Source organism: Vigna unguiculata, chromosome 3 (assembly GCF_037176805.1).
Source record: "Vigna unguiculata cultivar grain cowpea cultivar isolate G323 ecotype 2 chromosome 3, ASM3717680v1, whole genome shotgun sequence".
In the NCBI taxonomy this organism is placed as follows: domain Eukaryota; kingdom Viridiplantae; phylum Streptophyta; class Magnoliopsida; order Fabales; family Fabaceae; genus Vigna; species Vigna unguiculata.
In genome coordinates this window covers 15,055,850-15,079,155 of record NC_140794.1, presented here as the reverse complement: position 1 = coordinate 15,079,155, position 23,306 = coordinate 15,055,850, and the positions used below count along the sequence as shown (strand labels likewise).

The 23,306-nt window shown below is 32.5% G+C and overlaps 2 protein-coding genes and 1 pseudogene across 2 annotated transcripts; 1 reads left to right on the top strand and 2 right to left on the bottom strand.

Annotated features, from left to right (window-relative positions):
• Nucleotides 1-3,862: 3,862 nt before the first annotated feature.
• On the bottom strand, nucleotides 3,863-4,702 carry LOC114175076 (uncharacterized). Its single transcript, XM_028059835.1, has one exon. It carries the CDS (start codon nucleotides 4,700-4,702, stop codon nucleotides 3,863-3,865), a length of 840 nt encoding a protein of 279 aa, XP_027915636.1.
• Nucleotides 4,703-6,850: 2,148 nt separating this feature from the next.
• LOC114176998 (HMG-box (high mobility group) DNA-binding family protein) lies at nucleotides 6,851-15,968 on the bottom strand. Its single transcript, XM_028062209.2, has 6 exons — nucleotides 15,852-15,968; nucleotides 14,825-14,980; nucleotides 14,076-14,133; nucleotides 13,766-13,810; nucleotides 7,339-7,419; nucleotides 6,851-7,252 (listed from the first exon to the last, which is right to left on the bottom strand). Exons 1-6 carry the CDS (start codon nucleotides 15,911-15,913, stop codon nucleotides 7,202-7,204), a joined length of 453 nt encoding a protein of 150 aa, XP_027918010.1. The 5' UTR covers nucleotides 15,914-15,968; the 3' UTR covers nucleotides 6,851-7,201.
• On the top strand, nucleotides 12,614-13,531 carry LOC146887512 (uncharacterized; annotated as a pseudogene).
• Nucleotides 15,969-23,306: the final 7,338 nt, after the last annotated feature.

The window sequence follows — 23,306 nt, the reverse complement described above, 5'->3', positions numbered from 1 at the left end:
TCACATTCTGAAGAATGTAATCTGAAATGTATTAAAAAGATTCCAAATTTATCTCTGGGAATATCTTATAATGAGATCTTTAATCATAGATCAACACTTTTAAAATATATTCTGAAGGGGTTTGTAATGAGTCCCACATCGGGGAGGTCACCTCAAAGAGGAGGCCTTATAAGGACTTGGGCTCTCCCACTCTAATAGCTAGCTTTTGGGGTGTGGTTCTCCTAAGGACTTATACTCATTACAAATGGTGCTTTCATTGAGAGCTGACCAACTGGTGGTTGTAGACCCGCCGGGGAAGGGGGTGGTAATGTAATGAGTCCCACATCGGGGAGGTCACCTCAAAGAGGAGTCCTTATAAGGACTTGGGCTCTCCCACTCTAATAGCTAGCTTTTGGGGTGTGGTTCTCTCAAGGACTTATACTCGTTACCCTGAATATTTTTGTCTAAAAGTTTCTTAAAACCTTTCTGAAAGTCATTATGAGAAACCAATCTCCATCTGCTCCAACGGGATTATATTGACATTTTAGAAGAAGCTTTTCGAAGATTTAAAAAAAACTTTAGGTAAATATTTGGAAAGGTGTCAAATTTTTCATTAATATTTCAAAATGTACTTTAAATTATTTTTAAAACATATTATTACGTAATTAAAAAAGAGATGTTCTAGAATGTTCAAAGTCTAGATTCTTAAAAACATTTTTTCATGGTGTTTACGGAGACGTGTAATTCAGAATATTTAAATATATTTATATTATTTTTTCAGAAAATGTAAACATTTTAAAAAATCATTTTCGTATTACATATATATAGCAGATAGGTTTAGAAAGAAAATACAAGGATATAGAAAGCAATTGTCGAGTTGCTATTTACAACGCTTTTACTCCAAAACTTCACTTTCTTTTTGAAATTTTTAAAAGGTTTAATCATGCATTTTTTGTCTCAATTTTAGAGTCAAAATCTCAATTTGGTATCCAAAATTTTAAAAGTCTCAATTTGGTCCCCTTTTTTGTTAAAATGGCTCAAATTTGCCCTTTCTGTTAAGTTTGGCTAAACGCCGTTTGTGGTTGTTGAGGTGGATTTTTGTTACTGAAACGTGTCAATTACACGTGGAATGACGTGCAAAAATATTTTTATTTAAGCCAACAACAATGTTGGATTTGGAATCCCTAAATTTCTTTTCATCTTCTCCTATCTTCCTTTGTGAATCCAGTCAATTGTGGGTCCTGTTCAAGTTCAAATGTTGGAGGAAAGCACAAGCCTAGCGTCAATTTTTGCAGTGGTGATAGGTGTAGAAGCATCAATGTCACGCTCAGTTGCTATTGTGGTGATAAGGCTATGTTGAGAATTGCAAAAACAGCCAAGAATAAAGGAAAAAGATTTTGGGGGTTGTCCAACCTTCAAGGTAATGTTATTTGTAATTTGTGTATTGTTTTTGTGTAATGTTTATGTATTTTTTGATAAAGACTAACGTTAATGGTATATTTGCATCAGAGTGGAGGTGAAGAGTGTGGTGGGTGCAATTACTTCAGCTAGTTTGCTGAGTATAGGATCGGAGAAGGGGGTTTTGCAAGCACGGTTGTGATTGAAGATAAATGTTGTGGGGATGTGAAGAATGAAGAAAAGGTTGGTGGCAATGTGAAGATTGAAGAAAATGTTGTTGGTGGCAGTTTCAATTCCCAAGAAATGAGAAGGAGTTGCGAGATGGCCCAAGAAATAGTTGCTGATATCAAAATATGTATTAATTCATTAGAAAAAAAGATTAAGGTGTTGATTGGTGTGGTCTGTGTTTGCGTTGTAGTGAACATGACCAGTGTGTTTTTGTTATTGAATTAGAATTAGTGTGACCTGCGAGAGGTGTTATTATAGTGCGCAGGGGTAGATTTTATTGTATTCTGTTGCAACACACCTTTAATGCAATAGATTTTGTTATTTATGTAAGGTTTCAAAAGTGAATGAATGGTATCAGTATTTGTTTTACAAAATTTGGCACCACACCTTTAATGTACTGGCTTTAATGCACCTGTATTGAAACTTAAATTCCATATGCAAAAGGTGAAATTAAATTGGACCAGCACATGACAATTGGACATCAGTACAGAATTGGATATATAAATGAAGTGTTTCAGTAGTAAATGTTTAACATGTGTGAAGGAAGTGGACCACTACTACAGAACTGAAATGCACAAAAAAGTGGTCCCCCAATAACCAATTACACATAATGACAAAATATATTAATCCAATAGTACCTAAATTGTCTTTCAAAAAGCTAATTACAAACCAAAGCTACAAAAGTTTATCATAAGGAAAGCACATGCAGTCATAGTTTCCATATGCGTCCCCTTCTTGCATTTAGTTTTGGCCTCATCATTACTCTTCCATGCCCACGTGTTCCTTGTTGAGAATGTTGAGCAAAAGCCCTTGGTGCTACAGCAATTTGCACACTTGATTGAGTAGAAGCACCATAAGCTATGCCTTGGTGTGATGGTTTAGAATGTGGCTGTGATGCTGGAGTAGAAGGTTGTGCAACTTGTGAATGTGGCTATGATGGTGCCTGGGATGACTGAGTACAAGCCTGTGGTGCAGGGGTTGATTGTTATGATGGTGGCTGGGATGACTGAGTAGAAACCTGAGGTCTAGGGGTTGGTTGTTGTAATGGTGGCTGAGATGACTGAGTAGAAGGTTGAGGTGTAGGGGTTGGTTGTTGTGATGGTGCGTGGGGGCAATGTCTCCTGTTATGGCCAAGTTCCCTACATATACGACACCTCTTGCATAACCCTACTTTGCTCATTTGTGTCTCATCTTTTCTTAGCTCCCATTCTTGCAATCTCCTCTTCTTTTTTGGTCTACCTAGCAATGCTCTTTTCGGAGGAGGCAAAATATCTGGATAGGGTGTAACCTCCCACACCTTTTGGCCATTGATTGGGTATATGATGGATGCATATGTTTTTTCATACGTGGACTTCTTGTACCAACTGGAGATGAAATCTTCTCCATTTATTGTTTAGAAACCTCATGGCTTCTAGGGCATGATAGCATGGTATCCCAGTGATGCTCCACTTCCTGCATGTGCATGATGTTTCATCAATATTCACCACAAACTTGTCCCCAACATGTGATGCATGCCTCACTTCAAAAATTTTATCTGCTGACCAACTGCAAGGTTTTGGAAGAACATCATATAAGTAGTTATATAGAACTTGTTTGTACAATGAAAAAGGAACTATAGCAAAAGGAAATTTACTTAGGAATCCAATGCCTTGTCAATTGTGTTTCCTAGTGATATCTTGTCAGGATTTTGGGACAGATGTTCCTTTCATATGATGCAACTTTCTTTCTGTTTTTAGCCCATCTGTGCATCATGTATAACCTTATTTCCTCCAACGTTGTGATTATTGGCCTGCCCCTAGATTCCACTAGGACACTGTTAAATGCTTCAAAAATGTTGTTAACCAATGTATCACATTGGGCAGTGGTTATGAATCTAGAGCGTGGCCAAAACCTGCTCCACAATAATTACATGATTACTCTTCAGGTGTTAACTACAAGTACAGACAATGATAGTATTCAAAACATACCTTGGTGGAATTGCCAGCAAGTATTTGAAGGCATCTTCGTTCACATCTTTGATGTTCCTGATTTCTTGCTCCCAACCTTCTGAATGTGTGCAACCAGCTACCCTCCACATCAATTTCTTTAAATTTTTACTTGGGAATTTTTTTCCTGAAATTGGCATAAAGGTGCCTAACATGGAACTTTGATCTACTCCAAGGAGTAGATCTTGTATAGCTGGTAACAACCCCTAACGTTTGAATGACACAAAATAAATGTTAGTAGGGAAATAATTTATAAGATTGGATATAACAGATTATTGAACATATGATTGTACCTTTTGTTGGTCTAAAATCCAAGTACATCCTGTACATAATTGTATTCCACCGATGTCTTCAATAAGGAGCTCCAAAAACCAGGTCCAAGAATCCTTATTTTTGACCTCCACGACAGCATAAGCAATACGTAACATTTGATCGTTTCCATCTCTTCCAACAACAGTTAATAAGTCTCCTCCATAATTCCCTTTTAAAAAGCATCCATCTAGTCCAATTATAGGTCTGCACGACATGAAACTGTCTTTGCATGCTTTGAAACATGCATAAAACCTTTGGAAGATAGGTTGACCTTCATTCTCATGGACCTTTAGTTTGATTGTTGATATATGATTAGTTCTAAGAAGTTCATGTGCATAATCATACAACCTCTTGTATTGTTCTACAAATGACCCATCAACATTCTTTATGGCCATTGCCTTTGCCCTATAAGCCATACACATAGAAATACCTATGTTATATTTCCTGCTAACCTTTTCTCGAATGTCCACAGTCTTGGTATTTGGATTAGATCTAACTGTCTTCTCCAATCTCTTACTTAGCCATTTAGAATTAATTAAACGAATATTAAATTCTCTACTGCAGGTGTGCTGATCAATGATTTTCCTCAATTGCCACGTGTTCACTGATTTCATATACCCACAGTATGCATACCACACATATTTTCCATTTGCACCAACACATTTTACTCTAATTCTTCTTTTATCACATTTAAAAATTTTCAGACATCTCCCATTTTCCAAAGCATACATTCTAATGGCTTCCACAAATTCTGCCTTCTCAGCGAAATATGTACCAACCTCCCACTTATATTCACTCATGGATTTGGGCATTGAAAATGTCTCATCCCATAACCCTCTTCACCCTTATCTGTTTCATCAAGATCACCTTCATGAATAGGTTGATCACTATCCAATTCCTCTAAATGTCGCTCGTCATCTGACAACCCTCTATCTTCTATCATAACCAGGATGTCACTTTCCTCACTTGTTGTATCAGATGGGCCACCCAATTCCTCACCAATGCTTCCCACCTCAACATATACACTACCCTGCCATTTATAAGGTTCATGCTTTATATCTGAATCAATTGAGACATCTATTAATCCTTCATCATGATGACCATGAACACTCTCATCAGTACTTCCATCAGGTCCAAAATCACTCCAACTCTCCACATGAGCAACTCTATCACCACCCTCAACGAATCCTTCAGCTGTATCCAGATTGTCTAAACCAATTGTATCTTCCCCATCAGGTTCAGGTTGCAAAGGTTCAGCTTCAACAGGTTGAGGTTCAATAGGTTGAGTTTCAACAAGTTTAGGTTCAGCCTCTATCACCTTATCTAACTCACATTCACCCTGAACACAATCATGCAACTGAGTTCCTTTTTGTGACTGACCTTCATCTCCAACCACCTTATCCAAATCAGACTCAGCAACACCATCTTATTTTTCACCACCCAACTCACCACCTTTGCCCACCTCACCACCATCTGTTGTTCCAACATTATATTCCAACATTTCTATTATGTCTGGTTCATCACACATCTTATGCACCACAAAAAGATGAACCTCACCATTTAGCCTAGCAATGTTTACCATGTGCATGGCACCACTATCATCACTTAAAAGCTCTGACATATCCTCCAAAACTGAACCACCTCCCACATAATACCACAAATCATTCCCTCCAACATATCCCATATCCCTCAAGATACTTAACACCTCAAAATAACTCTAGCGATCCGGGTCACAAGACAGGATGGAAGTTTCCCCATTATCATATATAAGTTTCCCCTCATTCACAAACTTCCCTCCATGATGGAACACTATCAAACTTTTCGTCCTCCATTTATAATATTCACAAACTACACCTATATAATTTTCAAATACCGACAAACATTAAAAAAAATTAAAATACAAAATACATTAACACACAATATCACTTTCAAATGGGGGGACCACAACGAAAAAAGAAAGGAGCACATGCCATGACACAGACCCATAATGAAATAAGCACAATATTTATAATACACTACTATTGACCAACAAAACTAACATTTGCTTTCCAAAAAGCACAGTTTGCAACATCATCACCAAACAACACCGAACAAAAACACGGAACCCAAAAAGGGAAAGCGACTAACCTAAGAATGATCCACTGATTGAAATCAATGCGCAATCGAATGACACAATCCAATACGTGATGACGATGGAAACCAAACGGAGGAGCGCACTAAAAAACCTTCCAATCACACAATCCCCAAATTTTCCCAACCTTTCTAATTTTAAAACCCTAAACCTACTTTCAGTACTCTAATATTTAAAAAATGATTCCAACGTAAATTACAAATCCCTAAACCTAATTTAACTTACCTATTAATTTTAAAAAATTAAAATTACCCATGCCATTCCACATCACTGTTTTTCCTGCCTCGTCATTATTCCAACATTGGTCAACCTTTTCATATCACTGTTCACCTAACACCGTCTACCCAAACTTAACAGAAATGACAAATTTGAGACTTTTTAATAAAAAAGAGACCAAATTGAGACTTTTAAAAATTCAAATACCAAATTGAGATTTTAACTCCAAAATAAAAATCAAAGGCACAATTAAACCTTTTTAAAATTATCATTTTACATATAGATTATTTTTTTAAAAATATACAAAAATTTCTTCACCTCCACCTTTTTTCACACATTTTTATCCCCAACAAAGCCATTGAGTCCTACCCTTTATTGATAATTTGTTTATTTTTCACACATATTCATACAAATTATTAACTCAAGGAGTACTCTTTTTGCGTAACATGATTTATATTAATATTATTTATTTTGAAAATACATATTATAAAATATAGCTTAATTGAGTTTATATATATTATAATTCTATAACATCGTTGTGAATTTAAATTCATATAACATTAAATTGATATTTATATCAAACTAATTTAACACGGTTCTGTAAGCACACCACTCCAGCATGTAAACACAAGAAAGTCATTACATAATAACATTCAAGAATCTAATATTTTGAAGGTATCTCTAAATACTAGGTTGACACAAGAACATAGTGTTACACTCAAATGAATCAAGTGCACCAGTTAAGTTTTCTCTCTGATTTTTACTCACTATTTGATCTCTCAATATATATGTCCAAATTGTCATTTTAAACATCTAAATATAACTAATATACTTTACATATGACACAGAAATGATAATTATCAACAAGGAGAGACAATAACTGAATGTACAACTGTTAGTCCAACTAGTTTCAATTAATACAGGTTCAACCTTTAGAAAAAAAAAGTTTGTTTTACTCATCAGACCCTGATTCTTCGTCAGTTTCATCAAACTCTCCACTTTCCTGTCAAGTAGTAGAAAATTAATTCTTTATTCATAACTGGTCAAACAAGAGTCAGCTCATACCCAAGAAAATGACAGATTGCTTACTCTTTTCTTGTTATATTCTGCCATTGCTCTATCAAACTCTGCACGTTTGTCTGTTGCTACATCGTAGTATTGAACCTTCTCCTGCAGATACAAGTGTTGTTAACATCGAGTACAACTAAAATGATTTTTTCTATTAGCTCAGACTTAAACGAATAAACTATATATTAACTCGATGCTCCATTTGGCCAAGTAATCAAACAGGAAACAAACTTCGAAAACAAGTTCTATATTGATTTGGAACAGACACCAGCAAAATGAACATGGAAGTTAATAAGAACTTTGCAGAATGAAACCACAAAAGATAGTAGTAGTTAGAGAGCCAAGGCTTTATAAACCCCACTATTTCATCCTTCCAACAGCAGCTAATAGCCATCTACTACTGTTGGAAGTCCCTCATCGACTAAAGATAAGACAATTTCATATTATGTAAGTGAAGTACAAACCTCACTTTACAAGTCAATTTTGTGGGGTTTAATAAGGCTTAAACTCCACTTCTAACAACTACACAGTTAATAATGGATTGGTGTGTAAGTAATTACTTTTTCATTCTTGCAAGAAAGGGGACCCAAGGCATGTTTTACACGGCAACTCTCATATACCTTGTACATGTGGTCAACCTTTTGAACATAAAATAACATCCTAAACCAAATCTATTACATTAAAAAAGATACTCGTTAGAACAGGCTATTTTTATCAAGTCAAGAAAAAAAATGCAGTGACCACACCTAATATCCAACAGAATGTCACATGATCAAGAAAACAAGAGGCCGTGCTTCTCAAGTTGAAGCTCTCACTCTATACCATTCAAATTTCTACCCAGAACACTAAATCAAGAATAAAAGAAGGAACATAAAACAAATAGTTGAGTTCCGCTTTGTCATGCGCACACAGACTATTATGTAACTAACAATTAAGTTAACACAGCAGAAGTTTCTTCTCAACAGTTATTTTAACTCGCATGCCTAAGTAGTCTGACTCCCCAATGTGTGGTGGCAGCATATAAAACTGGTTCAGCCAGAATCCCTTGCCTTTTCCATTTTAGATTTTCATGGTTTTAGGATGATCGCAGTGATAAACAATGCATGCTGTCAGATTTGACCAAGAACTAATTCAACCTAACAAGATACATTTCCAATGCCACCAACACCCTAACTGGTGTTAATAAAGGGGGACAGCAGAAGGCCAGATTCATCCATATAAAAACGCCATTGTGGCCTATGGCACCACCATAGAGGACCTCCCTTCACAAATTGACCATGATGGTTGGAAAAATACCTAACAAGCCATTCCTCAACTGATGCAATGGCCCCGCTATATAACAACAATGTGAAGATAATTTCACAGGTTCTTTCTTGTGATCAATTCTAAGTATATTACTTTCCTAAAACTGAAGCAGAGAGCTAAATATCAAGTATCCAATACGGCAATTTAAGATTATAATCTATCTTGATTTAAGTTAATGCAGCCTTAAATAGTTCAGAATTATGTGGAGGACACAGTTCTACTTCTGCATTAGAGCAATATGCCAAAAGGAAGAAAGAGGAAAGACACCTGTAGGTGGACTATAGAATAGGAAATATTGATGTTGTTAAATTTATTCATAATTGCATGCTAAGCAGGAACAAAATACTGGGAAGGAAATCAACTGGGACAAATGAGAATATAAAGGGAGATATGGGTAATGATGGGAGGGTACAACCCTGCTCTGTGACCTCTGGCAATGTCTGCCACCACCAGCATCATTGGCAGAATCAGGGTTTTGTGTGCCTCACGCAACCCAACTGTACAAATCACATGACCATGTACCAATACTGATATACATTCTTGTTCGTGAAGCCCACAGTTCGCCATCTGCTTAAAATCGATGATGACTGAATAATGGAAAATGTTGAAAGAGACAACGAAGTGGAGCTAATGATGTGATCAGTTTTGTTTTAATTATTTACATTATTTTCATTGCTGTGCATAATATATATATATATATATATATATATATATATATCATATTTTGTACAAAGTAAAATCTACAATGTGTTATGGTCCAACGATTTACAGTTCTGTAAGTCCACCATACTAATCATAATCTTGATTTTGCCTGTCTTGATCAACAGATTTGCAAGAATATCATAGACTAAAATCCAACAGTCAAGCCTAATGTTTCAACAGGATTATTTATCAATCTTGGATAGTCAAGGTCTACGATTTGATTCAAATGCTTCTAATCACATGGATTTTTTTCTCTTTGTTCTTGATTTCCCTTTTAACCTAATTTCTCTAAGTCAATTAACTAAATTTTAAATTGTTTTGTAACAATTGACTATCTACAAGGGCTATTAAATGTGTTTTTCTTGGATATTCTCATCTTAGTAAAAGGTATCAGTACTATTTTCCAAGAACTAAACGATACTACATGTGAAGATGTTACTTGTTTGAAGAGACCCTTTTCTTTCATGAAAGTCTTTGATTCCATTGAACAGGTTTTACCTGTTCCACTCCTTAATTTATCATTGCCCCTCCTACAACTATGGATTCGACTTCAGCAAGTCTCTCCACCCAATAGTCCATTTGAGTCCTCTCCACCATTTCTCCTTACATACCAATGCAAGACACCCAGGTCCAATATTGCAAGGAGAGTCATTTGATTCATGTCTTTGACCATCGTGCTGCTATTAGCATAACAACAGATACACCATAGGTTGGCCCAACCCAGTCCTCTCCACCCTTTCTCCTTACGTACCAATGCAAGACACCCAGGTCCAATATTGCAAGGAGAGTCATTTGATTCATGTCTTTCACCATCGACTACGCCTACCATGTTTCCTCATGATGATGATTTTGGTTGACCAATTGTGCTTAGGAAAGGTATTCATTCAGCTTATAATCCTCACCCTATTCATAATTCAAAGTTATCATCAATTGTTTTCTTCATATATCTCCTTTGCTTCCTTGTTATATTCTTTTACTATTCCAAGAAATGTCACACAAGCAATTGCCCATTCTAGATGGGGAGAAGTCATGATTGATGAGATGCATACCTTTGAAAAGAGTAGCACATGAGAGTTGTTCTCTCTCCCATGCAAGATAATGACAATTGGATGTCGACGAATCTACACCTTTAAAGTTGGGTCTACTGGTAAAATTGATCTCCTTAAAGCTATATTGGTAAGGCTACACTCAAATATAAGGTCTAGATTTGTTCCTCTCCTTGTTATGGCTGCTATTCGCCACCTTTCCATTAGTTAGACATTAAAAATGTCTTTCATCATGGAGAATTGAGGAGGTAATTTACTTTACCCAGAAAGTTCTAGAAGATTGGTCAGGAAACTTAGGCCTAACCTCTCTTTTGTAATTAGAGTTGTTAGTCAATACAAGTTGGTACCTCACACTTATCATTGGAATGTTGTGAAAGGCATTCTTAAATACATAAACAAGGTTTGTTGTATGAAGATAAGGGAGGTACCCAAGTCCATGGTTATCAATCATGATTCGTTTTTTCTAAATCATAAGATACATGATAGAGAAAATATGATATTTAAAAATAAGCAATATGAAAAAATATTATATATTAGAATGAAGTCAAAATGTCCAATCCATAAAATCAAAACATAATAAAGTGTGTGATATTATTTCTTATAATTAAATCCTACATGTTAATCTTATGCTTTCATCATCTCCGAGATCAATATCACTTAGATCATCTTCTTCCTGTAATATAATATGCTCTTGCAACTTCATTCTCTTGCAACTCATTGACCATCACTTCAATTTCATTATCATTTGTTGTTATAGAAGATTTTCCCTTTTTGTCAACCTTAGCGGTTAAATTTTTTAGACCTATTAAGAAAACAACTTTATAAGTATTCTAACATTTATGATTAATTTAATTTAACAAGAAGTTTTATAAACAAATACCACTCTTCCTTTGCTTGGAGCTCCCTCTTCATGACTAAAAGATTCATGTATATCCATCCATGAAACAATGTTTGGTAGGCAGGGATCCTCCTTTTAAGTATGTTACTAGTTGTCCATTCAATCATTATTTTATTGTGCTATACATTGTAAGGTGAGAAAAACACTTGCAAATCTTGTGACAGTTGGTCAAGCTAGTCTTCTTTTCAGAATACTTTCTGTACAAGTTTAGGACCCATGTGTGCCTATAAATGAAAGTTGTGACTTTTTTGGCATTTGCAATAATACTATAAGTTGACCAATGTGTTCACGAATTAAATCCAAACAATGAGTTGCAGAAGGAGATGGTGCTTCTAATTTTGTGGCAACGAGAGAAATGGTAGAGAAGATAACAAAATTATTTTGGTCTCCTTGTGTAGCTCATTGCCTTGATTTAATTCTTGAAGACATTGGTCAGCTTTCAGTATTTTATAATACCATTGCAAATGCCAAAAAAGTCAAAACTTTCATTTATTGACACACAAGTCCTAAATTTGTATATAAAGCATTCCAAAGGAAAAGAATTAGCTCGACCTACGATCACAAGATTTGCAATTGTTTTTCTCACCCTACAATGTATAGCACAATAAAAGAATGCTTTGTTATCAATGCTTGTTATATATGAATGGACAACTAGTAATCATGTTAGTAATAATGAATGTAAACAAATGGTGAACATTGTTTAATGATATGATAGATTTATGAAAATTCATCCAATATTGCTTGAAGTGTGTAACTCCACTTAGGAAAGTATTAAGGCTTGTAAATGGAGACTCAAAACATGGCCTGCCATATATTTATGAAGCTATGGGTAGAGCTAAAAAGCAAATAGTTGCAAATTTCAAGAATTAAGACTCTCAATATAAAATGGTGTGGAAGATAATTGATACTTGTTGGAATTGTAATTACATAGGCCTCTCCATTCTACTACTTACTATCTTAAGTAACTATAACACTATATTTTCTTAGATTACAATTTGATGATAATCTTTAATACTTATTTTCTTTTTTTTATCAAATTTATGACAAATACTTCAATGCATGTAGTGAGGTTTTATATTATTTGTATGAGAAAATTGACAAATAATCCCCAGATACAAGGATTATATTTCAACTTGATAGATTTAAAAAAACCCAAGGATTGTTTGGAAGTAGCATGACAAAAGACACTAGGGATAAGAAGCAACCTAGTATAACTTTTAATTATTTTTAAAGACTCAATTAAAAGCATAATTTCACAATTATAAATGATTGGTTTTTGTTTGAAATTGCAACTCTTTGGTGGGAAAGTTGTGGTGGAGTTGGTAAAAAATTACAAAATCTAGCAATGAGGATTTTGAGTCTCACTTGTAGTGCTACTGGATGCGAAAGAAATTGGAGCATATTTGATCAAATGCATACTAAAAGAAGAAATTCCTTAGAGCAACAAAGATTAAATGCTCTTGGCTTTGTTAAGTATAATATTCAACTTGAAAGGAGGCAAAAGGTTAGAGAGGAGAAAGGTGATACTTATGATCCTATATATCTATCTAATATTGAATCGATGATGAGTGGATTACTGAAAAGGAGGATCCTTGCCTACCAAACAATGTTTCATGGATGAATATTCATGAATCTTTTACTCTTGAAGAGGGAGCTCCAAGCAAGAAAAGAAAGAGGATACTTATAAAGTTGTTTGTTTCCTTAATAGGTCTAAGAAATTTAATCACTAAGGTTGACAAAAAGAGAAAATCTACCATAAGAACAAATGATAATGAAATTTAAGAGATGGTCAAAGATAGGTTGAGGGAGAGGATGGAGATGAGCTGCAAGAAAATGTTATCTTAGAGGAGGAAGATGATCTAAGTGACATTGATCTTAAAGATAATGAATGAAAGCATAAGATTAAGATGTAGGATTTAAATATAAGAAATAGTATCATGCATTTTATTATTACATTTTGGTTTTATGGATTGAACATTTTGACTTCATTTTAATATACAGTATTTTTAATGTTTTTTCCATATCACGTTTTACTTAAAAGTATCATATTTTATTTATCATGTATCTTAATATTAATGATAAGATTCGATTCAAAATTCAAAAAAATTGAAAAACAATTCACAATTTGAATCTCGGTTCAATAAACCATGCTTGTAGGCAATAGGTGTACCCATTGTAACTTCTTTATTCGCTTTCCTAACATCATTTATACGTAAACACACAAATCATTGTCAATTGAGTGAATATACACACTCAAGCTTTAACCTAATATATCCTTGACTTTCAACTAGGATCTAGACTCTAATTTTATCAGCAAATATATCAGTCCTGTTACTAGTATCAGCCTAAATATGCAAATGTAGTTACAATTAATTTCAAATTTGAACAAAATTGTTGTCCTTCTTTACATGCTTAGTTTACTCAGTGTTGAGCCATCCGACATCATAATCATAATATTCAAGTCAATAAAAAGGAGAGGCTACAAAAGAAAACTAACCTCATAAGTCATTGTTTTCCACTTCTCTCCACATGCCTTGCCAATCTGAATGAACACAGGATGGAATAAAAAAAATTATACTAATTTGAAAAAGATAATAATAGAACCGCTAAACAAAGTATAAAATCTTCCCAATAATCCTCTAAACAACAGGAAAATTTTAAAAAGAGATGCTCAAATTTTACATAGCATTGGCCTTAAAGAAATTGAAAATTTGTAAATGATCAACTGTGCAACAATCTTGCTTGTGGAGAGTTAAAAATATAAACTAAATCAGAAGAAATACTAATAGAATGAATTCTACACATACATCACGCATTGACTTTACATCTGGATTCTTCTCTTGAAATTCTTTACGAAAATCCTCCCTTAAGAATGAAACAGAACTTCCAATAAACATAATAGTGTTGAAGATAGGAGTTTCCATATAAGAAAGAAGCAGTTGGTTGTTAAATATGGTCACTGTGCAAAGTTCAGTGCAATATATAAAGCAAATAGTAGTATACTGAAGTTGAACATAGAATAATAAACTAAACCATGAGTAAGTGAAAGTATCACAAGAAAACCATATTTAAATGTCACAAAAATCATGTTTAAAGATGAATGCTCTTTTTAACTCTTGAACATGGAGTGGCGATGCATTCAAAATTGATTTTCATATGTGCTAACATCACAGAATGACCCTCCTCAATATTAATCCTCTAAAATTTAATATATCCTACTTGCAAATCCTGCATACACTAAAACATTAAGATGCTTGAAATAGAATTAATCTCTTCTTCTTTAGAGATAACATTACCTGCAAAAAGGATCAACTCAGTGGCAAAAGAAGATAAGCATATAACAACAATCATACTCTTCTCACTCTAATAATGAACCACTAACTTTCAACAGAGCTTAATATTTCAGAAACTCAAAACATATTAACAAAGCTATGGAAATGCCAGATATCTAGAAAATACATACAAGAAACTAGCCAAGTTTTGATAATTAATGTTTTGCACAAAACAATTATAACAAATAAGAAATACAAAGAATAGCTAACAAAAGTAACTGTACAAGAAGTAGAAGAAAGCTGTAGGAGGTTTCTTCGGTTTCATAGCATCAAACTTCCGCCTGTTCTTCTTTAGTTTTGCTTTGGGTTTCTTTCTTGAATTAGTCTGCCGCACTGATCTCTTGATTCCCTCATTTGATTTAATCCTCAAAACTAGTTTACTGAAAAATCCATTGAAACATAACATTTAGCTATGGAACAATTTCAGAACTACATATTTATCAGCAATTATCGATTCCCCCTTCCCAATAAACGATACCTGAAGCCATCATTGTATTCAGATTATGGTCCAAAGTCCGAAGCCATTACATAAAAAGCAACAGCATAAGCTCACACATTGTGACATAAATTATGAAACTATTTCCGACAAACATAATTATCAACCGCCCCCACCCACTTCCTACAAAACCAACACCTGAAGCCAGAGGAGTAACCATATAGAGCCAGTACAACTTCACAACGGCCTCAACATATTCAGATTCTGGTTTAAAGTCTGAAGACACATAAAAATCAACAACACAATCCCACCCAACGTTTACTATCTATTTACCATTTCTTTCCTCAACTTTCGAACAATTAAATGCTGAATTTCAGTCTTAAAAGGGATGAAAAACTTTAACCAAAGAAATAAAGAGCATAATCAAACGACCACCTTCACTTGCAAAATGCAACACATGAAAAATGACGACCGAATCCCACCCAATATTTATAATTTATCGTCTCTTTCTTCACAGAAAGTTCCCCCCTCAACAACTTCATGTTGAATAGCCAAGGGAAAAAAAATGCAAAGTATAGTAACAGAAAAATTCGAGTGACTACAGTAACATGAAATGATAAACACATTGACCCAAATGAGAGAAACCACATGTAGATGAAATTTTATTCAAATAAAATACAAAAGTAAAAACTTTATCCTGATACTTGACTGTTCCTTCTTCTGGGGTTGGCAAAAAAAAGTGAATGGAACCGTAAAACAGTGAGAAGAACAGAGGAAGAAGTGGAGATTGAGATAGGGAAAAGAAAAATGGTTACCCAGAAGCGGAAGAGGCAGAGGCCGAAGAAGTTGAGTGAGACCCTTTTGCCTTTTTCGCCATGCTTGTTTGGAGACGACACAGGCTCTTGCAATTCCACCCAAATTGCAGAAGTAAAATTGCATTTATAAATTTATAAATAAATAAAGGTTTAAGGCAGATTTTGGTATTTATATTTTACAAAATCTCTAAACTTTTGTTTGTATAAATTTACTCTCTTAATTTTAATCATTTTAATTTTAGAATTTTATTTGTTATACAGTTTTATTATTTTTATTTCAAGTATTTATAATTTTGTTTGAATTTTAGTTTCAAAAAAGTTACTATCTTTAATTTTACATTTATTAACATCTTCGATTATATAAAATTGCATGTATAAATAAATAAAGGTTTAATTGAGATTTTGGTATTTATATTTTACAAAACCTATAATATTTTGTTTGTATAAATTTACTCTCCTAATTCTTAATCATTTTAATTTTATATTTTTATTTGTTATACACTATTAGAAATTCTCATATTATTTGGGATTTTTCTTGCAAATTTGTTCAAGAAAAGATTTTTTTTCTGCCATTTTTTCTAAGAATTTTAATTGACAGGTAATTCTTTCGTGGGTAATCATTTCCTACAAATTTATAAAATTTGCAAGTATTTCCTATAAAATTTGTTGCGAAAAGTGTTTAATACAAAATATTTTGCAAGAAAATTGGTAGTAATTTCTTGCAATTTTTTTCACATAAGTATTTCCTACCAAAAAAATTTCAAAACAAAATTGGCATGAAATATGAGTTTTTTTAGTAGTGATAGTTTTATTGTTTTAATTTTAACTATTTTTAGTTTTGTTTGAAATTTAGTTTCAAAAAAGTTACTATCTTTAATTTAACATCTTCAAATATAGAAAAACGTTACAAATATCATACATTTTTTTTTCAATCTCATTCATTGGCACGTTCAAAACCAAAGTAATGAAACTATTTTTCTCTGTAACTAATATTTTAAACTATAATATTTCAAAATAAGCTTTTAAAACATTAAATAAGTCTATAAACTAACCATATCTATCACTTTAATTTTTAACGTAAGTTAATATTATCATTTAAAAATAATATAATTTTGTTTTTGTTTTCTTACTGGAGTGGTTGATAGGTGTCTTTGAGAGACTCTTTATTAATTTACTTAACAATTTTATACTCTTTAAGGAATAAAAAGGATTTGTTATCTTATATTTAAATATTTTAAAGAAGTACTAAATAATCAAAGTAGTAACCTGATTTGTAAATTATTTAAAAATCTTCAATTAGCTTAATGAGAATGAAGAAAAAGTCTTCAATATCCAATTGAAAAGGATTTAAAAATGATCTGGTCTAGGGTTATGCTAGTAAGAAATTTAGAGTGTTCTAGTTCTAACTTAAGGACTTACGTATTCATAATTATTTTATTTATTTATTTTTGTTTATGTATATTTTAGGGTTTATAAACTCTATATCTATTTTATAAGTAAATAGTCTGATTCCCATCCATGAGAGTAATATTAAATAAATATATACTATAATATAATATATTATAATATAATATAATATATATATATATATATTATAAAATATTACACTATAATAATTCATATACATATATAGAAGTAACAAATTAGATAAAGTATAATTCGTCGATGTTTCTAAGACATAATTTGTTAAGTATATTATTGATTAATTGCTTTAACGATTCACACCAACATATAAATATGACATATTCAAATTTAGTAGTCACTTTCAATCTCATATATCCCTTTATACTCAATTTCTTATGTTTTTATTTACTTGAGCGTTGAAGAGAATTTTGTAAGTAGATATTCCTCCGATTTTATTCACATATTGTTAGAAATCTAAGTGTGAGTGTAAATCTCACATTGGCTAGAAATGAGAAAGTATAACATTATATAAGGATAAAGATCCATAAACCCATTGTCTTAAGGTTTTGGGTTGAGAGTGATGTCAATGCCTTATATAGTTGGGCTCAGGTCTCATTGGTGTTTGTTCTCCCTCGTGAAACCCCCTCTATAAACCTAACACATATCAACAATGCAATCTTTCCATGTCAGCTCGAAGGATTCATGCTCTTTTTATTTTTATTTTTGTATGCTTCCACATTCTATTTCATCATGAATTGGAGTATAAATCAATGTAGATTTTGGATTCATTTGATAACGTTGATTAGAAACTAGCTTGTAGGCATGTTTCATGGAGAGTATGTCATCAAAAAAAACTTTTCAACATCTTATATCACCAATATGTCAAGACTGATTATCTGAAATGATTATATTTACTTTTTAATATTTGACCATGAATTAATAATAGAATTGTATCATCACTTTTCTTTGTGTCCTAAGATTTGAGGATATGCTTGCTATCTTTATTTTTATCTTTGTTAGCTAGAGACCGTTAATGTTACAAACAAAGGTACATTAAGTTAAATAGAATCATTATTTATATGTGGGATTATTATTGCTAGAACAATCTAGTGTTTGTTTGCTTTTAGCTTATCAAGATACATTCATTATTTAAAATTATATATTTTAGCCACATAATTCTTAAGGTTTAGAACAACACCAAATATAAATGTTGAGACTAAGAACTAAGGCAATGCAGTATCATCCTGATCAAAACAAGGATAATAAAGAGACTTTTGAGGCCAAGTCTAAAGACATAGTTTGTTCATATGAAGCTATATATAAGGAAAGAAGAAATCAAAATTTGTGATTACCCAACTCTATACAATAACCTAAATGAGGTATTCAAGTTAATTATCAAAACATTTAAAGCTTTAATATAATTGCAATTGTATCACATTATTAGGTACTCCTTCTTACCTCTCTTTCTTTCCTAAAGAGGTTTTGGCTAAGAATATTTTAACAAGGCTTCAATCAAATATATTGTCATATTATTTCAGTCATTACTTGTTATTATAATTTAAGCTAAGATAAAGGAAGACTCTTAAGTCATGATCCTTACTTAGCACATCCTCAAGCTAGAAAGTTTTATCTAATGTGATGATCCCTCCCAAGAAGCACTCGAGCAAGGAAGCTTCATCTAACGTGATGATCCCTCTCGAGAAGTATCTAGGCAAGGAAGCATTGTCTAACGCGATTATCCTTCCCGAGAAATACCCCGACAAGGAAGCTTTGTCTAACTCAATGATCCCTCCTGAGAAGTACACGAGCAAGGAAGCTTCATCTAACGCATTGATCACTCATAAGAAGTGTTAGATATGAAGTGGTAATTTAAGCCAAGAAGGGGGGTTGAATTGGTTGTTTATAACTTTTTTGAAAGCTTAAAACCCCTTTTGATTGAATCAAATAGACCACAAAATTCAAATGCAAAAGCTGCAGGACAATACATTTTCAATCGGTCGAAAATAAAAAATAGTAGACTAATTTGTTCATAATCCTATGAATCAGTTGATTAAAATTTCAGAACAATTGGCTAAAATTATGGGAAATTATACAAAATGCAAATTTCTCAAATTTCACTCAAACAACAAACTTTTACACATAAGACTTATTCCAAACAATATTTTTAACATGTGTGCACTATTAGATTATACAGAAACGCATTCAAACACATAAAAGAGTGATTTACTTAGTTTTCTTGAAATTTTAAAGTGGGTGAGATGAAGGGAAGAGATTGGCACAAATGTTTAAATATTTATTCACTCAATCACAAAGCTACATCCAGTTTACTAGGAAAACTTGAGCTTGGTTTCCACTATATTCAAAAGTTTTACAAATCACACACCAAGATTACACTTTTGAACAAAGAAAAACACCAAGATTTTTTACTTATACAAAAATCTAAACTACAACCCTGCAAGAATCACACTCACAAACCTAGAACCACACTAGGTAAACAACCAGAGGCACAAGAACTACAAAATCGGATGGTGGCTCTCCCTAGCCAACCATACACGATTTCTTCAAGCTTCCACCAAGCTAAAATGCCTCCAATATCAACCAAGATCTTCAATCTTCACCTTGCATCTATGTAATTAAGAGAGAGTGAGTGAGAGAGAGAGAAAGAGTTTTCTAGTGATGAATAACAAGTTTTCGCACTCAAAAACTTATAATCGTGCCTCTGCTCTCGAAAACATAACTTATATAGTCTGGTCTTAAGTGAAATCAATCGATTGAATTTTTCGTACAATCTGTTGATATCACTTGACTTAAGTGAAATCAGTCGATTAAAAAACAATTTAACTGATTGAATGCATTATACCAGAAATTATATACAACAAGCATTTTAACTTGTTAAAACCTATTTTAACATATTAAAAAGGACACATTAAGACTAACAAGACATCTAACCTATGTCCTATAGCCTACCAACATGATATAACATGTAACCATTACATTTAACACATTATTTCCATATTTAATACAATAGAAACATAATCTTCATCAATCTTCATCAGTCACATGTGATCTTCATTCACTTAGCTTTTATCAAATCTTTGCACCAAGCTTGCTTGTGCCAACAAGAAGTACCTGGTTAAGGAAGACTTTTACCTCATGATCCCTACTTAACACATCCTCAAGCAAGGAAGCTTCATCTAACGTGATGATTCATCTCGAGAAGTACCCGAGCAAGGAAGCTTCATTTAACGTGATGATCCTCCCGAGAAGTACCTAGTCAAGTAAGACTTTTACCTTATGATCCCTACTTAGCACATCCGTAGGCAAGGAAGTTTCATCTAACGCGGTGATCCTTCCTGAGAAGTACTCGATCAAGGAAGACTTTTACCTCATGATCCCTACTTAGTATATCCTCGATCAGGGAAGCTTCATCTAACGATACGATCCCTCCCAAGAAGTAGCACGTGCATACCAATGAAACTCATGATGATGTGAGTGAAATAAAACAAAAAGGGAAAAACATATTATATATCAAGAAGAAAAAACATTTTATCCGTTGTAGGTTTATACACATAAGTAGTTGTCTTAGTATTTTCAGGAATGTCATCATCGTCCCCTAATAAACATTTTTATCAATGTTAAAGCATGGATCATCAACGAGAATCTTGAATAGATAAGATGCTCAACAGAGAGCCTTGTCGAAACCTACCAATTGAGGTAGTAAATCAATCTGAGCTCTACTAAACAAATGATCGATTTTGCTCAAATGATCCAACAATGTCAAGGACAACTCAACCTTAAAAAGATATAATTGAATACCAAGGTTGGAGAATGCAATTCGAGGTTGTTTAAAAAATAGCAAACCATAAATGAATGATCAAAAGCGTGTTTGAAAATGAATTATCACATCAGTTAAAAATGAACAAAGTTAAACACCATGACCAAGGATAATTAAAAAACGTGCATACACACTCCAACTAGACTGAACCAGAATTACAAGCTCATTCACTCATCTTATAGAGCTCCGAGCTCGGGGGCTTATGTATTTTCCCTCCATCCGAGCTGGAGAATAATATTAAATAAATATAATATTATCATAATATCATGCAATATGTATATATTGTTCTCGTAATATATACAATTATACTATATCATTAAATATTACACTATAGTTAATACAATTATGAACATAATATGTCACGAATGTCATCAAATATAATAATTGATATACATATATAGAAATAATAAATTAAATGGAGTATTATCATTCATATTACTAAGGCATAATTTGCTAATTAATGATATCATCAATTAATTACTTTAACGATTCACACCTGCATATAAATATGTCCCATATTCACAAGGAGTACTCACTTTAAATCTCACATATTCTTCTATACTAGTATTTTCCTATGCTCTTACTGACTTGAGCGTTAGAGAATCTTCTGCAGGTGGATCTTTCTTTAGTTTTATTCCCATATCAACAATCTAGTCTCTTCACGTCACCTCAAAGGACCCATGCTCTTTTCTAGTAGATCTTCCTTCGATTTAATTCACATATCAACGATCGAGTGTCTCCACATCACCTCGAAGACCACCCACACTCTGGTAAGAACAAGTAGTTTACATAGAAAAAATTTCTAACTGGTCCTCAAGTAATTAAATGTTTCAAAAATCATCTATAAGAATGAAGTAATTACTAAAAAGATATATAAAATTTCCCCCTACGTTAATTAAAATGATTTAACACCCAGTGGCGGATGTTTGTGGTAGCAGGGAGGGGCCATGCCCCCCCCCCCAAATTTGATTTTTTTTTTTAAATTTTAGGTATTTTAAATTTTTTTATATTATAGATATTAGATAATATATTATAAATATTAGATAATATATTATAAATTAATGATAATTAAATTAAATATTTTATTTCTTTTATAAATATAATAATTAATGTTAATAAATAATAAAATATAAAATCAAACATAATAAAGAATAAAGAATAAAGAATACAAAGATTTATCAAGATGTTTTTATTATTATTTTTCATTATGGTTTGAGCTTCTTATAAATCGTTTTCATTTCTTGTTCTTAAATTTTTTCTTTTGTTTTTGAAGAGAAAAATATCCTTTTTTTTTGCTCTTATTTCTCTTTGTTCTCTTTCATTCACGAGAAGGAAAAGAATTAGGTAATTCTTTCATCTTACTTGATAGTGAGATATTAGTTTAATAAATTATTTAATAATTCTCTTTTATATTAATTTTTATTTTATGAACATAGAAGTAAAAGTATCATATTGTGTGTTTTTTTATAACCGGATACTGTGGTTCATTATATGACTTGAGTTTCTCACAAATTGTTCTCATCTCCCATTCTCACCTATTTTCTTTTATTTCTTAAGAGAAAAAGATCTACTATTTTTGCTCTCATATATAAGTTGTTGTCTTCCATTCTCAAAAAAAATAAAGAAGAAGGTAATTCTCTCTCGTATCACATGATAGTGAAATATTAGTTTAATAGTTGTATATTAATTTATTTAATGAGCTTGTATATTAATTTTTATTTTATGAACATAAAAGAAAAAATATTGTACTGTGTGTTTTCTATAACTGGATCTTAAGTGTGGTTTGATTATCATCGAATTTTCTTTTGGTATTTACATCTCTCAGTTTTTTATTAGATTATGAAAAAATATTTTTTAGTCTTTTTTTTTAAATAGGTATACAAATTCAAGTCTTCCATATATTTATTTGTAATCTTATTTTTTTTTTAGTTATCGTTATACTAAATTATGTATTCATTTTTATTATATTAGTGACAATAATTAAATGTATAAATTTTGAACGTATTATTTTGGCTCCCCCAACAATGTTGGTCAAGATCCGCCACTGTTAACACCGTTAAATTTTCTTAATTTAAAATTATTTTTTTTGTATTTTCTTTTTTCATCTAACGGTCATACATATAGATGTCAATATGGCGGATATGATACGAGTAATAAATCCTTCGTACCCTATCCGCTGGATAATTATTTATCGTGTAACCGTACCCATAAAATAA